Raw genomic sequence first — 22,462 nt, forward strand, 5'->3', positions numbered from 1 at the left:
TCTATTGTAAAGAAAATATGGAAAAAATTACAAGACTTCTACCATTAGTTTTCATGACTGTTTAGTAAAAGGTTTCCAATGTTGTTAATTTGATCCATTCTAACGGTGTGTATATTTCTCATCCCTTTCGCTACACCCGCGGCTTATTGGTTTAAAGTAGTTGTAATGATTTCATGCATATTCAGAACGAGAAACTACCAACAATTAATACAGGAAAGTCATACAAAATAGGATGAAAGAAATATGACGTTAAAATAGTCCGTAAACTGAGATACAATTCAAATTAAACTCTCTTATACTTTGGATAAACTTATACTTATAGCTGTTAATTTAACACGGTGGTAATATATTTAAGATTCATCATAACCTTTTGGCTAAAATATCCGTATTTACACCATCAATTTTACTCTAAGTACAGCAAAACATGTGCATTTGCGAAAGTTTTGAGGCATGGCTGGACCTAGATAATTAATTTTTAAATGCATATGGTTCAGAAAATTATACACTTTTCTCGATTTTGCTATTCATTTTTGTCATTCCTGCAGAAGGTGCAAAAATAAACTAAGTTGGGAAAACGTTTGCGAAGCTGCCCTCATATAAACGATGTTGTGAGTAGTATTGATTTAATTGAACAATATATGGACAATAGACACCTGTAAACAATAGGTGATTTTAACTGTGTAACTTAGTGGACCATATCAAATGAAACTCGTGTGTTGGCTTATTTTGCTATATCCTGCAGACTGAAAATACAATGCACGTCAAAATCCAGGTAAGTCATTAATTTCCTGAAACATAGACTTCGTATAACTTTTATATACCGAGGTTCAGGCAAGCCTTACAATTTTCCAAGATGCACCAGTTTGTCTGTACTCATAGTACTTTTTTGGGTGTAAACATTGCCATATTTTTCAAACACTTTAGATAAACCTTAAGTATTGTTTAGATATTTATTGGTATTCAAAACGATTTTGTTCTCAATAGATTAAAACATAACTTAATATGTATAACTAAACATTTATTCAAACAACTAGATTTTTCAATCGGGCTGTTTATCAAGTATTTATACAAAAATCATTTGAATCGTACTGGATGATAGGTTGACTTGATTTATAATTTGTAATTGTCTTTGAACTAGATTATAGTAACTTCTAGTAGATCAATACTATGTGCGGTTTGTAGTTTTTTTTAAAAGTATAGGTTAAAGAGACCCATACAACACCATGACATGATAAAAAGGCAAATAACGGTCTACAGAACTACTATGGATAACTAGACTGAATACGAACTATATAAAAAAAAAACAAGGTTGGTCTTACTTACTCCGTAAGGGTAATGATATTCTGCTTCACATGTGACACCCGTGATGTGGCACATGATAGTTTTAGGCAGATGATCAAGCCTTTTTACCTGATTCGTACAGTTCTAAGTTGTAGTTTTACTGCACAACTGTGAAAGTACTTTTATTCTTTGGGTACCCATTTTCGTGGTTTTCGTGTCCAATTTAAGTGTCCAACGAAATAAAACAACCATTGTCCAAATCACGACATGGAAAGATCCCCATATAGGTTTGACTACTGATATGATCTAGAGAATATATTGAATAATGCCAAATCTGAAAATACTAAACTAGTAGTAACAGGGCAAACGCACTATGAACTACATCTGCATGAAGGATGATACCCATTTAATCTTTTTAGAATAACCTTAACTGTACAACTTTTGATCTGTTAATTCTCATAAAAATATTTTTGATCGATGAAAGTCAGATTTCCGGTATGGATATGCTTGTATGATAAAGTGTTCATTTTAAATCCTCAAAATTCTCGTACATAATGGAAATAATAATTTCATGCTGGGATTAATTTTGATAAGAATCATTTCACAATTCAAGATACGTTTATAGCATTTGTTTATGTTACTGTTTTCTTTAGGTGACATATTTATGGCCTAAATAACACCTTTGAAGGTCTCGAATCTGTTGATCACTTTATCTTGGGTTAATTAGTGTTGTCACTACGATTAACCAGTTTACCGGGTCAATGTTTACTTTGCAAGTTTCTTCAATCTAGACAATTTGTGTCTTTCGTTTCTTTGGCTTCAATTTTTCATTTTTTTTTAAAGAAGTCCAAGACTTTAAAAACCCACGAACATGTAAATATTGCTCAAACCACGAAAATTGAAACCCACGAATCAAAGTACTTTCACAGTATCTCAAGTCATGACAAGGAATAAGCAGTCGCGAATCAGTCAGTCATGATGAATCCCATCACCTTCTGAATGTGCTTGTCTCAAGTAAGACGTATGCAATTCAGTGGATGTCGTTTATTTCTTGCTTTCCTGTTTGTTTTGTTTTTTGTTAAGTATTTAATCTTAGATGTTCTACTAGTTGTCTGATCTGTTTCTTATTCTTGAATGTGACATGTTGTCTGTGTGTGGATTCACATGGCCGAACTCATAGCAGCAGACCTTTACCCTTTCGAAACACTTGTACTCACTCTTATTGTAGTTCACGAACATATCAATAGTTCAATTTCAATGTATCTTTGGTTAAATATTTATGACTTTTATCAGATTGAGTTCTACAATTTGTATAGAAAAGAATGTCTGTATTTTTTATATGGTTTAAAATCACTCAAGTGTTATGAGTATTAGTATGACATATACAATTCATTGATTCCGTTGTGTACTGCTTTTACCACAAAAAAGGGGGGTTACAACTCATATAGAAACAAAGTATATAAACCAACATGAAGTCCCAAATAATCGTATTAATATACAATTTTGTCCAACTAGAATTTCAGCAAAACATGAACAAGTGACTCTTTCTTTTCTCTTCTTAAAACCTAAAAATGATCGAGTATTAACACCCAACGTTATATTGCTTATTTTGCAATGGACACAAAACCCAATTAAAACCTTGTTTTGTCAAGAATCAAAAGCTTGTTTTTTTAGATTTGCCTTTAAACTGTTTTGATTCGAGTGTCACCGATGAATATGTAGATAATACACGCGTATATCGTGCACAGTTATAAGCCGGGTATCTACATGATGAATTGTCATTTTTACAACCACTGTGATGATGCCACTGCTGTTGAACGTTTAGTCTCCGAGGATATCACCAGACCAGTAGGAAGCCTCTTAAGTTGACATGAATTATCATTTATTCATTTGTCATTGCTGTATTGTTTGAAAATTTTGAACGCTAAAATACCAAAACACCAACCGCGTTATTATTGAATATCGCAAGTACCTTCTTATTTTTACAGAAATTATTGATAGTATGGTTGACAAGATAAATGTAATGGTTAACATATTTGATAAAGGGGAGAATGTGGAAATATTTGAAGATACTGAACTAGTAACGGAAGGTATGCATTCAACGAAGAAGATTTTATTTCAATATTCTAAATTATGTATTATTTCGAATTAAGTGGTACACTATGAATATCAAATATCCTACTAGATTATGTCAATGTATTGTGATCTTTGTAGATCAACACGATATATAGAAAACTATTGATAAGTTTTTACTCTGATGTTTCAGACAACAAGAGAATCCTTATACCGGTTTTCATGCAACTTGACATTCCGACTTCGTGGAATAAAACAAAGGTTTTTGACGCTATAGATGAATTCAGATTAACCGGAACACCAGACATGAATATCAGAATTAAAGCTATTTCAATTGATGACCTTAACATGTATGCAGAAATAGCAAAACAGGTCCTATGTAATGTTCATCAGCTTCGTTCCGAAATTAACAAACTTATGTCAACGATGCTATCAGAAGCGGAAATCGATACAACAGAACATGCAGAATTATATGTTAACTTAAATGTACCAGACAGATCAGGTATTTTTTTATATTTTGGATATTCTTAATAAGAAAATTGGAAATACTTTAAAGTACCAGTTAGACCAGGATATTGTTTTCTCTTTGAGATGGCAATCTCAAAAATAGACAAGTTGAAAATAACTTAATTAATTGCCCTCATACTATATTAATTTGGCCCATTATGACAGTACTAGATAATTTATAAGAAGTAATGGAATGCAGTACTAATGAATTCTCTAACTTAACCCATTTCTGGTAAAAAGACTGACTACATTTTAACAATATGTCAAGAGATTCACATAGAGATAATTTCATATCTGATATCTGGTCTATTTTGTTATTTAATGGTTGGAAAGGATTATATCCACACCGTTCACATTTTGATTTAGGAATCAGACAGGTTAACAACAGTTAAATATAATTTACAAGTTGATTATGCGATTGGTCCAAGAGTATATTTTATCATAAATATTAGACATTCAATATACCTAAGATTAAGGCAATTATGTGTAAATATTTTAATTTTACTGTTTGTTATACCAGCTTGCTAATAGCCGTCACCATTAGGTAGTTGGATACGAAAATCATAACGGTAAATACATATTATATGGGGTTCGAGTTTATTCTCGGAATGCAATTTTTCATGTAATTATTTTTTGCAAAATATTGTTTAACCGTAGGGAGTATTATATATTTCATTTTTATATATATTGGTGATAATTGTTTTGGTTTTCTTTTTAACTGTCAAAGACTTATGAAGAAACAAGTAAAATGAATTGGAAGTATGTATAACAAAATTATAAAAATACGTTAAGTAATTCAGAATTTGGTTAACATTTTAACTTGATTTAATAGTTAAAAGTCCATAATGGACGTAACAAAGTCTCGCTTGAACTCCGATGTGATATGTAATAGCATAACCCTACAGATGCTATTTTATTTTGCAGCATCAAAGAGTATTGACTCAAATAATGTAATCCACACCCAGAGTTAACAAATACTTCGAAGGTCCATACTATTATTTGAGTAAAATCACGTAAATAAGATGCATAAAACCATAAATTTTGCACCCTCATTAAACAATTCTAGCCGATAGAAACAGATATAAACAATTCAAATACATCATCGTGGCCTTTTTTACCTTCTCTAATAAAGAGTTCTACTTATTTCGTTTAATTTTAACTGAATATCCCGCTGTTACTCTTTTGTTTAATTTCAACTGGGTATCAGCCTGTTACTGTTTTTAAGTATTTTTGGTTTCCATGCTCTCAAAGATTGTCCCCATAGATAAAGCACCGAACACCATCGTTTTTTTTTGGGGTTCTTGTTGTTGTAAATCCCACTACACTAACTGTTTGGTAACTTATTTGAATATTCAACATATAGTCAATGTGTCAATAGCCTAATAACATAGAATCCCGAAGAAGTAGCATCGAATGAAAACAAACGTCATTTAATTTTTCACATTTTATGGACATTTAATCCTAAAAAGTTGAAAAAAAAAACTAAAATACCGAACTCCGAGGAAAATTCTAAACGGAAAGTCCCTAAGCAAATGGCAAAATAAAAAGCTCAAACATACCAAACGAATGGATAACAACTCTCCTATTCCTGACTTGGTACAGGCATTTTCTTACGTAGAAAATGGTGGATAAAACCCGGTTTTATAGCTAGCTTAACCTCTCACTTGTATGACAGTCGCATAAAATTCCTAAGGGAGCGTCTGGGATGCCAGTATGAGCGGAATTCGTTGTAAACTTACGATCACGCCATATCTGTGAACCAATTTTTTCAAGTACGGGGTAAATAAAAACGGAAACGTCTATGGTCATTTGTAGATTACTACATGCGATACCTGTTTCCTTCAAGAACGATAGCCAAACTCGAAAAGATCTAAAATAAATCGATCAATATTTAACAGAATAACACACAAAAATAGTTGAAGTAGGAAGAAAGATAATATTTTGTTCTGTTTCGTTTAATATGTATTAATCATTGGAACTTTAAATCGGTAAATCTCCGATAATAAAAATAACATGTACCTGAAGAAAAATCCTTGCAGAAAATAATGTAATGCCAACTAAGCGTAAAGGATGGCGATAAAGGACTCACATTTTAATTTAAACGTTGTTTAATTTTATTAAGCGTTACACACATAGAAATGTTTTTTCTCTATCTTCACATTGTAGAAAAATGTTTTACTAAATAATACTTACATGTCTAGACCTTTAAAGCAAAGACGTAGAAAGCTTTTGACGATTGTTTTCGTCTTGTTTCGCTATGCGCTGTATCATTATGCATTAATGTGATATCTTTTTAAGACCAAGCCGTCTACGCCCTCTCCCTCCCGAAATCGGGTTTGAACCAACTAACAAATTATGTTATAATAGCATGTAAAAATATGTTTGCACTTGACATTCAGTAAACAATTAATAAAAACGTCTGTCAAAGTTAGCAGTAACCCTCAATAATAATTGCAGATGACATCTTATTTGTTTTCCCTTTATTAAAATTGATGATTATCAAGCAAATATAAAAAAGAAGATGTGGTATAAGACTGTATTTATGCATGTATATCCAGTGGCCCTCTTATGAAAAACAATATTGAGGATGTTCGCTCATTTTGTTTTTGATTTTTTGCCAAATATTCGAAATCCTCTGGTTTTATTCATGTAGTGCCATTTAGAATTTTGTCCGCTAACCCCTATTTTTCATAATGTTATGACATATAGTTTACAAAGCCATATTTGAAAACCTTATAAGATCCATGATGTTTTTTCATTGTTTTTGAAATAAAAAAGTGCAAATGTTAAAAGTATGAAAAATATAGAGAGTCATGTCCCGCCAAACTTCCAATGGCTTATATATCAAAAACAAGCACACGGACCCTTCATTTTTATGCTTTTTTAGTTCCTTCATTCATATACTATGAATTTATAACAGTCTTTTAAAAAGCTTGTTATTTTGAAAAAGTGTAGCGAACATCCTAATGGGATAAAAACATTAGTGTAACTTAACTGAAATGTTCATGATATGCGAGTATATTATATCATCAGATGTTTTGTGAACACAGTCGGGAGGTTTTCTTGTCGTCCTTTTTTCGTCGCTTTTGACGCAGCGAAACTAGTAGAAAATGTCATATTTACGATTTAGTGATAAGGTCGTTTTTGTTATTTTTAGAACAATTGAGTATACATATTGTTCTTACGGTTCATTCCGTAAATATGATAAAAAACGAGGTTCCTCAGATCTTTATTGAACCCATGCATCGATATGACATGTCGAATTAATTAACAGATACTGAATGATTTTGCGGCATCGAACTTTAAACGTTTGAAGTCGGATGGTTTGAGATATTGTCAATATAATACTTCCACTCTCTCAACATTTCTAGGTAGTTTGATGACACTTTTATGTATCTATTTACAGCTCCTAGAAAATTTGACATAGTTGAATGCACTGATTGTTCAATAACCATTGAATGGTTAAGTGATGTTCCAGACGAGTGCATATCGTATGAACTTGATCATCGTCCTCAAGGAACAAATGACTGGTCTGTTAGAACATTCTATTCTGAAGATGTATTGAAAGGGGATGATGGACAACGCATGTATCAACTTCAAAATCTAGTACCTGAAACATATTATGAATGTAAACTGCGTTTTGTTTGTAACCATGTCAAAAGCCATTATTCGGAGTCTTTGACAAAACAGACACTGATACAAGGTAGGTAAATATTTGGATATTCCTTTTGAATTAAATGGTTGTTCAACCTGAAACAATTTTATATCACGACAACATCCGGATTTTTTTTAGTAATTTTTAATTTAATTTGCTTTACGATTTTACATTGTCCTATTTACTGTTGTAAGTACTTGGAAGTTCTATGCTCTCAAATGTGTTATATTTAACCCCCATAGATAAAGCATCGAACAATGTTGTTTTTGTTGTTGTTTGTTGTTGTTAATCCCACTACAATAACTGCTTGATAACGGAATCATTATGTCGTAAATTATGTCCAAGAAAGTTTTCTGTATCTTCATAATTTAACTTCTAGGCGTTCATGTAAAGTAATGATATTGTAAAGTACAAAAATGTTAATATGGAGTCAAACATTGAAACTAGTACAACTACTATGGTTATAAACCCGAAGAATACAGCTAAAATATCACATTTTGCGGTACCAAAAGTTCGCCCTTTTTTCCATTTGATATCACCGAATACAACTTTTTATTCGTTTGAGAATGAGGCAAAATACATTTACAAATCTGGTATATCACTTTTTGTAAGATTTAAACATGTTAAAGCTTGTCTCAATATAAATCTTCGAATCGGTGGTTCTTAAAAAATGTGTGCTTGTTCTATCATCATTTTTCATTTAACATGACGTTGACTGCATTGTTCGACTAATTATATGGAATTAACCATTTGAGATTATACTTTCTAGATTTCTAGGTAGTTTGAAGAGATTTTTAATTTGTCTATTTATACTTTACCATGGTTGAATGCACTGATTGTTCAATGTCTATTCAATGGTTTATTTTTATTTCAAAATTGAATATTTATTTCAAATATTGGCTTGTTACAATATCCTTCAGGAGTCCAAGCTCCTCCTGATGTTCCCTGTTACAATCCACTAATCACTCAGGGTAGTGAATAGTTGTAAAATACATATTACATTTGTATATCAAATATAGGATATATTAAATAATATCACTTAGTATGACTATTCATATGTTTTCTAATAGTTGCTAAAAAATTACTTTCAATTTTCAAACATACTTTTCTATTGAACTCATTGAGAAAAATTGAGAAAACATTGACATTTTTTGTCTTTTGATCAGATATGTAATAGGCTTTGTTAATTGAAAAACCAACAATTGTTAAAAAGTAGTTAAAGTCAAAATATTCTTCGTCAGAAATTTTATATCCAAATACCAAGTGTCTTAGTTTGTTTTATCTTGAACGTTATTTTACTATTCTTTAAAACTTCATTTATTTTATTCCAAAAAATACGGACACAGTATAACGAAGTGATCAATGATAATCCTCTTCTAGTGTAAAAAAATTACAAGAACTATTGTTTACAATTTTTCACCTGCATACAAGTTTCTTTGTAGGTAGAATATGTTGTAGGAAATTCAATCTAAAAATTTTAAGTTTATTTTCTTTTAAATATCTGAATAAAAAAATATTTACATTGTTTTGATATAACACATCATCTATACCATTGTATATTAAATATACGCAGCCATATTTTTGGTCCAATAGCTGGTTCAATTTTTTTATTCATCAGAGACTTATATAAAAGTTTATTTGATAGTGATTCTAATTTTATAGGTAAACCTTCCAATATAAATTGGTTTCTTTTTATGAATGGTTAATTGTATTATGTAGACAAAACGCGCGTCTGGCGTACTAAATTATAATCCTGGTACCTTTGTTAACTATTTACACCACTGGGTCAATGTCACTGCTGGTGGACCTCAAGAAAAAAATTAATGGTCTGTCGGAACATTCTCATCTGTCACCAGTGTCTGAGCAGAGAGTTAAAGAACTAGGGTTATGTCAAAGAACGTCTCGTCCTTTTTCTAAAAAGGTTCATCAGAAGATACCAAGACCTTGTTGATAAATATTCCGAATCAACTTAACAAACAATGCATGAAGGTCTTGATTTAGATTCTAGTTACTGGCGTTGTTTATCATCTTCATGACGTGTTATAGTGTTGTTTTTTGTCTTTGTAAATTATAAACATTTATTGTGTGGTCAATTTATGGTGATCCTTTATGCGTTGCTCGGTAGTTGTACATCCCGCCACTGTATTGTTGTGCTGTTGTCATTTTTTGTATTCTTGTGTTTCATTTTTGCGTATGTGTTTTGTCTATATGTCATTTATTTAAGTGTTGACATATTTGTTTTTTGTTGTTATAGTGATTGAGATTATAACACAAGGTTGACTGCTGTACCCCTCGTTTTGCCATTTTTACCTATTATGTCTGTTTATTTTGTTCACACGTGGTTGTCAATATAATGGAATGTTATGTGACTGTCATACAAGTGAGAAGTTCAGCTAGCTTTTAAACCATATCTCAACCACCAGTTTCTTCATAAGGAAATGCCTGTACCAAATCAGGAATATGACAGTTTTTTTCCACTCGTTTGACGTGTTTGAACTTTTTATTTCACCAATTGTAAAGGGACTTTCCGTTTTGAATTTTCCTTGGAGTTTTTCTGAAAATATTTTAAAAGGGAAAGATGGAGGACGCATGTACAAACTTCAAAATCTGCTACCTAAAACATATTTTAAGTGTAAACTGCGTTGTGTTCATAAGAATTGTAAACGTCATTATTCAGAGTATACGACCAAACAGACACTGATCCTAGATAGAGAAAGATTAAGATTTACCTTTTCAATTAAATGGTCGTTTAACCTGAAATTTTGTTATTTAATGACAGCATCCGGATTTTGAAAAAAAACATTCCTATTCAGATAGAGATAGATCTGCTATTTGGTCAACTTATATCGGCTTATTTTTAAGCATGTTTACATTGTTACACGCAGGTAGGTTAATGATGTTCCACGGTCAATTGGCTTTTTATTCATAAAAAAACCAACATTCGAATTTGAAATTATTTAAAATTTTTATCGTCCCTCTTTTATACCTAGAATTAGTTTTGATCATCCCTTATAGCATCTAAACTTTGAATTTCGGTGTGCACCAATGCCATCTTTATATATAAATGATACACAAGTCCTTTCGCGGCGACATTTAAACTCTGACATGCTTTAGATTAGATTGTTCTCCATTACGGTCTGGAAGTGCCAGAAGTGCAGGAAAAGAAATGAGGAACATGTTTGTTAGTTTTTGACTTGAAATGGACACATTAAAGATGTAAAGCAATGCTATTTTGTTTTTGTATTTGTATACTTTTATGTGTTCATGAATCACGGTGAATACGAATGTTATGAGGGGAAAAAAGGGGGACATTTTACCTTCAGCCAACATATACTTTGTAAGAGCTTTCGTAACCTCATGTTTATTTCTAAATCCACATATGTGACGACTGTTAATAAAATTATCTTGACCTATTCCAGTGATTGTATATTGTCTTCTTGATAGTTCAGGTCCATACGGTCTTTTTAATTGGGTTGTTCAAACACAAGCTTGCCTCCCACAGGTCATACTTTCGTGGCATATACTTAATAGCAATGAACCAGCTAAAATTTCATCATTGTTTACAAGTAGGTGGCGTTTTGCAAGTGATTTTCCACACTGTCGTCCGGCTGGTTGAAAATGTTGTTTAATAGGCCTAATGCTCGGATGTGCAACTGTGCCTCAATGGGTAGTAATCCCGTTAGGATGTTAACAGTTATGTCTGCTAAACATGTTGTAAAAGAAAGTATTTGCTTTAGAAGTTTCTTCTGGAAGTTTTCAAGAATCGTTAGTGAGCTTGTTGTTGGAATTATAAGCTCAAATCCATATAGAAGTACTGGAGAGATGTAATGTGTTTACAGGTGCACCATTGTCTCTACGTCAAGACCGTTGTTGCCATGGAATCCTTCACCAAGCAGACTATAAGTACTTCGTCTGGCTTTTTATGTTTTCTTCATCATTTGCTATCATGTTACCCTTGAGTGATGTTGTTCTAATGATTCCTAGATGTGTGGCATTCTCAATTGGTGGCATATCATTTGGTCCCATATTAAAGGTCTGGTTGTTTATTTCCTGTTTTCGCTGGTTGTGGGAGATGTTCAAGATTACACGTTTTGTTGGTTGTAGTTCGTAGCTTCCATATATGCATAGTCATAAGCCATATTAATGAGTGTTTGTGCTTGGTCAGAATCTTGACTAATTAGTGCGATATCGTCTGCACATGCTGTACTATTAACGGTGATATTTCCTATTTTATAGCCAGCTCCAGTTGTTTCGTACATATTGAGAAGTTGATTGATGTATAGTTTATACAGGTTAGTGCTGAGTATACCTCTTTGTCTGATTCCTTGGTTATTTCCTTCCCATTTGACTACACTTTTGACGTGTTCGTGTAGGTCTTTAATCAGCCCCCAATGTACATCATCAATCCCTGCCAAGAATACCCTCCGAAGTATGTGACTTGCAGCACAATAATCCCTCTGTAGTTGATAGCTTGCTGCCTTGTTCCTTTGCTTTTAAAACTGGTGTGAAAAGGCCCATCTTGTGTATTTCTAATATGCTCCCATGTTTGAATATGCATTGTACGAGCGGAACGAGAAGTTTCTCTGTATCAGATCCTGCGTAGATGATATGCTCTATTGGTGAGCCATGGTAGTCTGCTGATTTTCCTTTGTTTATAGAACGAACAGCTATTGATATTTCTTAAGATGTTACGTTTTTGATGTTATTTCGTTGTACAAAATTGTTTATTTATAGAATATCCTCTTCAACTAAATTATAATACTGACTGTCTATACGTGTTTTCTCATTGAATGTTGCCAAACTGCTAAACTATTCTTGAAATCCGTTGATAATATTATCGCTCTCAACATATTTTTTCCCATTCACTTCTAGTTACATGATTGCATCATTTACCTTTTTCCTGTTGTTTCGGAACAGTTTATGAAACATTTTCGCATCTTTTGTCCTTGTTTCAAGGATAGTTTCCTTCTCCTTGCTTTTTTGTTTAGCTAGTTCAATTCGTACTGAACGTCTGGGGTCCTTTTTAGATTGCTTCTTTTGAATAAGCATTTTAATATTTTTGTTGTTGGGTTTTCTGTGATTTTTACATACTTTATATTTTCCCCTCGCTGTTTTTAGTGCTACTTGGATTTCTGGTGTTCACACTTTCAGTTTTGTCTTTGCATTGAATAGTGCCTTTGATGATGAGGTTAGGTTGGCTGAATTTAGAATTTAGATTTGATATGTACAATAAGCGGCAAAAATATTTTTCTACACATTAAACATTGAACTGCAAAAATATCTTTACAGCCTCAAACTTTTACTTGAATGGCTGCACGCGCCCTGATTAAGCTAATTTGTTTAGCGAAATATTGTGTGAATAATATATCAAATATAACAACCCATTAGTCTGTTAAAGTTACATTCTGAGACACTTAAATGTATATATATGCATGTTTATCCAGCGGCCCTCTCATGAAAAACAATCTTAATCATCGATATGTCAAATAAATGAACAGATACTGAACGATTTTGCGGCATCACACTTTAGAACTTTTGAAGTCGGATTGTTGCAGTTCTTGTCCATATAATAATTCCATGGTCTACTAAATACCTTTTTGGATAACGTTCAAATCATATCAAGTCAAAATTAGAATAAACGCACACGGAACACTGTAGCATTTGATTTGTGTGTTCCACGGAATATCCTCCGGGATACCCCTGATTTGACGTACGTTCAGCCAGAAGGTAATTACTACTTTAAAAATTCAGATACTTTTCATAAATTAAAGCCATGTTCCGTTAATATTTTCGACTGTTTGAATACACCTGCTACAAGTGAATCAACACCTATCATTTCTTCTTGTAAACACAAAAAAGGAAAAAGGAGCACATGTAAGACATGTGATATGTTAATCACGACTCCTGATTTCACCAGTAACTTAACAGGAAAAACGTATTATACTAAATCTTTCGAACCTCTGGACTGTTCCACGGACAATGTAGTGTATGGAATCGAATGTACTTTGTGTGGACTACTTTATGTTGGTGAAACTCGACAAACTTTACGTAAAAGGATGAATCAACACCGGTCTGATAATAAAGATCCGCAATTCAGGGTTCTTTATAACCACTTTAATCAACCGGACCATGATCCTTCGTTATCTATGAAAGTACGCATCATCGAGAAAATTTATCACCACACAAATAGTCCAGTACTTAGTACTCCTTTCCGAAAAGATAGAGAAAATTTCTGGATAAGGGAACTAGGTACTGCAATGCCATATGGTTGCAATGATAATGTCAAAGGAGTAGGAAATTTGTCAAGTCCAGCCTGCAGTGATGTTAATGTAATGAGTTTATTTAATACTACCTTACGAAACCAACGTAGTCATGGACAAAAACGTTACCATCGGCTTAATGTAAAAAAGTCTTCCAAATCGAGATCGGCCTCTGGAAGCTTTGATGACCTTCTTTCTCATCTGCATCATCCGTTAGGGTTACATTACATTAGAACTATTCTTTTTTCACTGCCGGTTAATTTTCTAAAATGTTTGAGAGATTATGCACTTGACAAAGGAGGTACTAATACATTTTCTCCAATATACAGACTTGTCAGTATAATTTGTGATGTAGCTCTTTTCCGTCTCTTTAAACCAGTAAGATCGGAACCTTTACATGAGGAAAAGAGGAAATTCCTTCCTGTTCACTTTAACAATAGAGGAATTGATGCAATCAACATCAGCAACGTTCTACATCACAAGGAGGTAACATCTAAAATTCCTATTTATTTTCAAAATCAGTCTGTTCCTATTGTATCCTACAGTTACACCAAAACCATTGCACCCAAAATATTTAACTATAAACAAGCATTACAGGACCTTGATTTAGAACAATACCTAAATAAACCTCTGACATGTGACTGTTCCAACTCGCCTTACAATTACAGCCCCTCTGGCCATGTTATTACTGGGGATCTAAACATAAGTCAACATGAAAATCTCCGAAAGGTGATTTCTCGTGGTCCTAAGTTTAGTGAACCCCAACACATCAATTGGAACCATAACTTCAAAATAATTATGGATTCCATTGAGAACTACGCCAGAGTATGGTCTAAGCGAGAAGAAGTTCAACTGGACACTTTGTCAGAATGGGTCAAAACAATCAGGTCTCTGATAAAACGTCGCATTCATAAGTTGAAAAACTGTGTGAATGATCGACCTAAGTCCATTTTCAGTGACAAAGAGGCTGTGAAATGTCTATCATCTCTTCAAGATAAGTATGTTGTTGTGCCTGCGGACAAAGCTTCAAATAATATTGTCTTTGTATGTAAATCGTATTACTACGAGTGTCTTATAAAAGAATTAGGAATAAATGAACACTCAGGTAATCCCACATACAAAAACATATCATTTGACAAGGATGAGATTTTGGCGAATCATAAGTCCTTCATGGCTTCCATGAACATTGCATTGAACAACAAATCGGAGGACTTACCTTGTTTGTATTGGATACCTAAACTTCACAAAATTCCGTACAAACAACGGTACATTGCCGGCTCATCTGCTTGTTCTACTAAAGAATTGTCCATTAGATTGACTAAAATTCTGTCCGCAGTTAAAGAGGGTCTTCAGATATACTGTGAAACTGTTTACTCACGTAGTGGTATTAACCATATGTGGATTCTGAAAAACTCTAAAGAACTTCTGGATAATTTTAAATCTCGGTCTTTTTCTGAAATTAGTTCTATTAAAACTTTTGATGTTTCAACCTTGTATACAACCATTCCCCATGTGAAATTGAAAACCCGTCTAAAAGAAATAATTCACAATGCTTTTCATCATAAAAATGGTAGCATACGCTATAAATTTATCACTTTGGGATACCACAAGGCATATTTTGTTAATAAGGAACAAAAGGGTAAAACATACTACACAGAGGAACAAGTGATCAGTATGCTGGAGTTTCTTATTGACAACATATTTGTTGAATTTGGAGGTAGACTTTTTCAACAAATTGTCGGCATTCCTATGGGAACGAACTGTGCGCCTCTCCTTGCCGACCTCTTCTTATTTTCATATGAATCGGAGTTCCTTCAGACACTTGTCAAAAACAAGAAGATCAAAGAAGCCAGGTTATTGAATTTCACTTTCAGATATATTGATGGTGTTCTTTCCATTAACAATCCGAACTTTTCTGATTGGATTCCATTAATATACTCACCAGAACTAGAAATTAAAGAGACCACAGACACGGCTTCCTCTGCCTCATTTTTAGACTTATACCTCGAATTTGACATACACAGTCATCTCAGTACCAGAATCTATTACAAACGAGACGATTTTAATTTTGAAATTATCAATTTCCCCCACCTTAGTAGTAATATACCAACTTCACCTGCATATGGAATATACATTTCCCAACTTATTAGGTATTCAAGAGCTTGCAGCTCCTATTCAGACTTTGTAAAACGTCACCAGTGTCTGAGAAGAAAATTGATGAACCAGGGATATGTCAAAGAACGTCTCGTCCTTTTTCTAAAAAAAGTTCATCGGAAGATACCCAGAACTTGTTGATAAATATTCCGTATCAACTTCACAAATAATACAAGATGGTCTTGAAGTATAGATTTTGCGTACTGACGTTTGTTATCATCTTAATTACGTATTATAGTATTCTTTTATATGTCCTTTTTAGATATTCATTTGAAGTGACTCTGTGGTTATGTAAAACCACATACTTTGAACGGCAAAATTATTTCATTTATTGATATTACTTTTACTTAAGGATCTTGACATACTATGAATGACAAAACTATTTTATTCAATAAGACTACTTTTTCTGTTTAGTCTGTTTTTTTATGATATACATTTGACGTGAAACTGTACTTATGTATCCCGTCATACTTTGAACCACACCATTGTTTTATTTATTATTATTACTTTTACTGTTAAATCTGGTTTTTGTTATATCTACTTTACGTGAGTCTGCATTTATGTATGCCGTCATACGACAAAATTATTTTTATGTCTACCTGTGCGAATTTCAAACGCGCAATTTTACACCAGTAATGAAAACCTTCTTTCATTTATGGGTAGACTTTACATAGATAAATTCAGCCGTATTTGACGTGAAACTGTACTTATGTATCCCGTCATACTTTGAACCACACCATTATTTTATTTATTATTTTTACTGTAAGTCTGTTTTTTGTTATATCTACTTTACGTGAGTCTGCATTTATGTATGCCGTCATACGACAAAATTATTTTTATGTCTACCTGTGCGAATTTCAAACGCGCAATTTTACACCAGTAATGAAAACCTTCTTTCATTTATGGGTAGACTTTACATAGATAAATTCAGCCGTATAGGAAAAGCAAAATGAGAATGTTGAATTTGATGTATGCCTTTTTGTGCTACTTTGTTACATTTGTTGTTTATGTAGTGATATTAAGATGATAACACAATATTGACTGTTGTACCCCTATTTTTGACATTTTTACTCTTTGAGTATGTTTGTTTTGTTCATGCATCGTTGACAATGTAATGGAATTTGATGCGACTGTCATACAAGTGAGAGGTTTAGCTAGCTATAAAAACAGGTTCAATCCACCATTTTCTACATTAGAAAATGCCTGTACCAAGTCAGGAATATGACAGTTGTTATCCATTCGTTTGATGTGCTTGGACTTTTGATTTTGCCTTTTGATTTTTGATTTTCCTTTTTGAATTTTCCTCGGAGTTCAGTATTTTTGTGTTTTTACTTTGTACTATTATGAAAAACCGTTCAAATACACCTTGATTTAATGCCGTGTTTGGAGACCAAGATGCTAGCTAACAAATGGGTCGATCTACTTACCAATGCAGCTTAAATTCACACGCCGTTTGTGAAGCGGTCTCTCTTTCATATAAAAACAATGGTTAATAAGAAACCATTAAACTTGTTTTCTGAAGGACAACTATTATAAATCGTGATGTTAAATCTATGTATGTATGGTCTTTACAGAACTTTAAATAGTTTTAGTGTGTTTGATTGAATTTAATGTCTTTGCATTTTGAGAACAACATCATATAGTTAATTCTTGTAAAGAGAGTGTTATGTAACTAAATAATTTTTTTTTAGACTTAGATGTTAAATAATGCAATTGTAAAGTGCAAAAAATGTAGCTACACATTTACGAAAAGCCAGGCATTAAAACTAGTATTACTATCAATGTTATTAACCCCAAGAATACCGCTATAAAACCACATTTGATGGTACCAGAATTTAGCCCTTTTTTACCGTGATATCACCGACTACAATTTTTAATAATATTTTACAATAAGACATGCTAAATTTACCAATCTGATATCAGGTGTGTTATCAATATTTGTACGATTTTTTAGCTTGTCCTACACTGTACACTGATTTCACTTGACCAGACTCGACATAATCTCGACAGTAATTACCTGTACTCGACTTTGACCTCGACTAGACTTAATAAGTCTGATTGAGTACTTGATAATCTTGGCATAGTCTGAAAATATTCTCGACAAATTCTCGACCTGTCTCGACTTATCTCGACTCAGTCTTGACTTTTGAATTTAGTCTTGACTGCTCTGACACATCCTCCATTTCCTATTACCATAGAGTAGTGCATTTGTACTATAGCGACGAATAATAAAAAAGAAAATTATTCAAACAAATGCAAATAATGTATCTATGATACTTATCTCAAGATAACCGCTATACTATCCAATTTGACGGTGTCAGAAGTTCAACCTCATGTTTCTTATTGTAATATCACTGAATACAACTTTGCGTAATATTTAAGAATAAACCTGATACATTTACCAATATATCGTTTTTTATACGATTTGAAGCTTTTGAGTTTCACAATACATGTAGGAACTGATGATCCTTTAGAATAACGTGTGATTGTTTGCTTGTAAGTATCATTGATAACGACATTGTCTATATTTTTCGCTTAATTGTTTAGCATTATTCTACTTAGATCATTCTCCTCTTTCTCTGAATAACTAAAAGATACACAAGAAGATTGATGACTTTGCATTTTTCAATTTACAGCTCCTAGAAAATTTGACATAGTTGAATGCACTGATTGTTCAATAACCATTGAATGGTTCATTGATGCTCAAGACGAGTGCCTATCGTATGAGCTTGATCATCGACCTCCTCAAGGAACAGATAGCCTGCCTGTCAGGACTTTCTCTGCTTAAGATGTAGTGGAAGTGGAAAACGGACGACGCATGTACACACTTCAAAATCTGCTACCTGAAACGTTTACTCCTGATTTCACTAGTAATTTAACATCTAAAACTTATTATACTAAATCTTTCGAGCCTCTGGACTGTTCCACGGACAATGTCGTGTACGGAATCGAATGTACTTTGTGTGGACTACTTTATGTTGGTGAAACTCGTCAAACTTTGCGTAAAAGAATGAATCAACACCGGTCTGATAATAAAGATCCTCAATTTAGAGTTCTTTATAACCATTTTAATCAACCGGACCATGATCCTTCTTTATCTATGAAAGTACGCATCATTGAGAAAATTTATCACCACACAAATAGCCCTGTACTAAGTACTCCTTTCCGCAAAGATAGAGAAAATTTCTGGATAAGGGAGTTAGGGACTGCAATGCCATATGGTTGCAATGACAATATTAAAGGAGTAGGAAATTTGTCAAGTCCTGCCTGCAGTGATATTAATGTAATGAGTTTATTTAATACTACCTTACGACAACAACGTATTCATGGGCAAAAACATTACCATCGGCCTAATGTTAAAAAGTCTTCCAAATCTAGATCACTCTCTGGGAGCTTTGATGACCTTCTTTCACATCTTCATCATCCACTAGGGTTACATTACATAAGAACTATTCTCTTTTCACTGCCAGTTAATTTTCTAAAACGTTTGAGAGATTATGCACTTGACAAAGGAGGTACCAATACATTTTCTGCAATATACAGACTAGTCAGTATTATTTGTGATGTAGCTCTTTTCCGACTTTTCAAACCAGTAAGATCGGAACCTTTACATGAGGAAAAGAGGAAATTCCTTCCTGTTGATTTTGCCAATAGAGGAATTGATGCAATCAATCTCGGCAACGTTCTACATCACAACGAGGTAACATCTAAAATTCCTATTTATTTTCAAAATCAATCTGTTCCTATTGTATCCTACAGTTACACCAAAACCATTGCACCTAAAATATTTAACTATAAACAAGCATTGCAGGACCTTGACTTAGAACAATACTTAAAAAGCCCTCCGACATGTGACTGTTCCCACTCGCCTTATAATTACAGCCCCTCTGGTCATGTTATAACTGGAGATCTAAACATAATTCAACATGAAAATCTCCGAAAGGTGATTTCTCATGGTCCTAAGTTTAGAGAACCCCAACACATCAATTGGAACCATAACTTCAAAATAATTATGGATTCCATTGAGGACTACGCCAGAGCATGGGCTAAACGAGAAGAAGTTGAACTGGACACTTTGTCAGAATGGGTTAAAACTATCAGGTCTCTGATAAAACGTCGCATTCACAAGTTGAAAAACTGTGTTAACGATCGACCAAAGTCCATTTTCAGAGACAAAGAGGCCATGAAATGTCTATCATCTCTTCATGATACGTATGTTGTTGTTCCTGCGGACAAAGCTTCAAATAATATTGTCTTTGTATGTAAATCGTATTACTACGAATGTCTTGTAAAAGAATTGGGTATAAAGGAGCACTCAGGTAATCCCACATACAAAGACATATCATTTGACAAGGATGAGATTTTAGCAAATCATAAGTCCTTCATGGCTTCCATAAACATTACATTGAACACCAAATCGGAGGACTTACCTTGTTTGTATTGGATACCAAAGCTTCATAAAATTCCGTACAAACAACGGTATATTGCTGGCTCATCTTCATGTTCCACTAAAGAATTGTCCATTAGATTGACTAAAATTTTATCCGCAGTGAAAGAGGGTCTTCAGAAATACTGTGAAACTGTTTACTCGCGTAGTGGTATTAACCATATGTGGATTCTTAAAAATTCTAAAGAACTTCTAGACAATTTTAAATCTCGGTCTATTTCTGAAATTAGTTCTATCAAAACTTTTGATTTTTCAACCCTGTATACCACCATTCCCCATGTGAAATTGAAAAATCGCCTAAAAGAAATAATTCACAATGCCTTTCAACATAAAAATGGTAGCATACGCTATAAATTTATTACTTTGGGATTTCATAAGGCATATTTCGTTAATAGTGACAAACAAAAAGGTAAAACCTGCTACACAAAAGAACAAGTGGTCAGTATGCTGGAGTTTCTTATCGACAACATATTTGTTGAGTTTGGAGGTAGACTTTTTCAACAAACTGTCGGCATTCCTATGGGAACGAACTGCGCGCCTCTCCTTGCTGACCTCTTCTTGTTTTCATATGCATCGGAGTTCCTTCAGACACTTGTCAAAAACAAGAAGATCAAAGAAGCCAGGTTATTTAATTTCACTTTCAGATATATTGATGATGTTCTTTCCATTAACAATCCAAACTTTTCTGATTGGGTTCCATTAATATATCCACCAGAACTAGAAATTAAAGAGACAACAGACACGGCTTCATCCGCCTCATTTTTAGACTTATACCTCGAATTTGACATACACAGTCATCTTAGTACCAGAATCTATGACAAACGAGACGATTTTGATTTTGAAATTATCAATTTCCCCCACCTTAGTAGCAACATACCAACTTCACCTGCATATGGAATATACATTTCCCAACTTATTCGGTATTCAAGAGCTTGCAGCTCCTACTCAGACTTTGTAAAACGTCACCAATGTCTGAGCAGAAAGTTGATGAACCAGGGGTATGTCAAAGAACGTCTCGTTCTTTTTCTAAAAAAGTTCATCGGAAGGTACCAAGAACTTGTTGATAAATATTCCGTATCAACTTCACAAATAATACACGATGGTCTTGAAGGATAGATTTTGCGTACTGACGTTGTTTATCATCTTAATTACGTGTTATATTATTCTTTTATTTGTCTTTATTAATATTACTTTTACTGTTGTCTGTTTTTAGAGATATCCTTTTGACGTAACTCTGTGCTTATATATCCCATCATACTTTGAACGACAAAATTATTTTATGATGTGACTCTGTACCTATGTATCTTGTCATACTTTGAATGACAAAATTATTTTATGATGTGACTCTGTACCTATGTATCTTGTCATACTTTGAATGACAAAATTATTTTATTCATTAATATTACTTTTACTGTTAACCAACTTTTTTTGTGATATACATTTTACGTGACTCTGTACTTATGTATCAGGTCATACTTTGAACCACACTATTATTTTATTTATTATTATTACTTTAACTGCTAAGTCAGTGTTTGCTATATCTATTTTGCGTGACTGTATTTGTGCATCCCGTCATACTTTGAACGACAAAATTATTTCATGTCTACCTGTGCGAATTTCAAACGCGCAATTTTACACCAGTACCCATACCCTCCTTCCTTGATGGGTGCATTTTACATAGACAAATATAATCGTATAATATAATCAAAATGAGGATGTTAATTTGATGTATGCCTTTTTGTGCTTCTTCGTTACATTTGTTGTTTTTATAGTGATTAAGATGATAACACAATGGTGACTGCTGTACCCCTATTGTTGACATTTTTACCTATTATGTCTGTTTGTTTTGTTCACGCATCGGTGACTATGTAATGGAATTTGATGCGACTGTCATACAAGTGAGAGGTTTAGCTAGCTATAAAACCAGGTTCAATCCACCATTTTCTACATTTGAAAATGCCTGTACCAAGTCAGGAATATGACAGTTCTTGTCCATTCGTTTTTGATGCGTTTTGTTATTTGATTTTGCCATGTGATTATGGACTTTCCGAATTGATTTTTCTCTGAGTTCAGTATTTTTGTGAT

At 33.2% G+C, this 22,462-nt stretch overlaps 1 protein-coding gene across 1 annotated transcript; it reads left to right on the forward strand.

The window, feature by feature from the left end:
* The first annotated feature begins 2,157 nt into the window (after nucleotides 1-2,157).
* On the forward strand, nucleotides 2,158-18,762 carry LOC143044590 (uncharacterized). The gene is made up of 4 exons (XM_076216653.1): nucleotides 2,158-3,371; nucleotides 3,548-3,856; nucleotides 7,268-7,564; nucleotides 18,567-18,762. Exons 1-4 carry the CDS (start codon nucleotides 3,284-3,286, stop codon nucleotides 18,716-18,718), a joined length of 846 nt encoding a protein of 281 aa, XP_076072768.1. The 5' UTR covers nucleotides 2,158-3,283; the 3' UTR covers nucleotides 18,719-18,762.
* The last annotated feature ends 3,700 nt before the right edge of the window (nucleotides 18,763-22,462 follow it).

Source organism: Mytilus galloprovincialis, chromosome 9 (assembly GCF_965363235.1).
Source record: "Mytilus galloprovincialis chromosome 9, xbMytGall1.hap1.1, whole genome shotgun sequence".
NCBI lineage: Eukaryota > Metazoa > Mollusca > Bivalvia > Mytilida > Mytilidae > Mytilus > Mytilus galloprovincialis.

Bases quoted from the DNA above. Each gene is read 5' to 3' on its own strand.
- LOC143044590 (XM_076216653.1), top strand. From the start codon at position 3,284: ATGGTTGACAAGATAAATGTAATGGTTAACATATTTGATAAAGGGGAG. The intron at 3,372-3,547 runs GTATGCATTCAA...CTGATGTTTCAG, and splicing joins TACTGAACTAGTAACGGAAG to ACAACAAGAGAATCCTTATA. The intron at 3,857-7,267 runs GTATTTTTTTAT...ATCTATTTACAG, and splicing joins AAATGTACCAGACAGATCAG to CTCCTAGAAAATTTGACATA.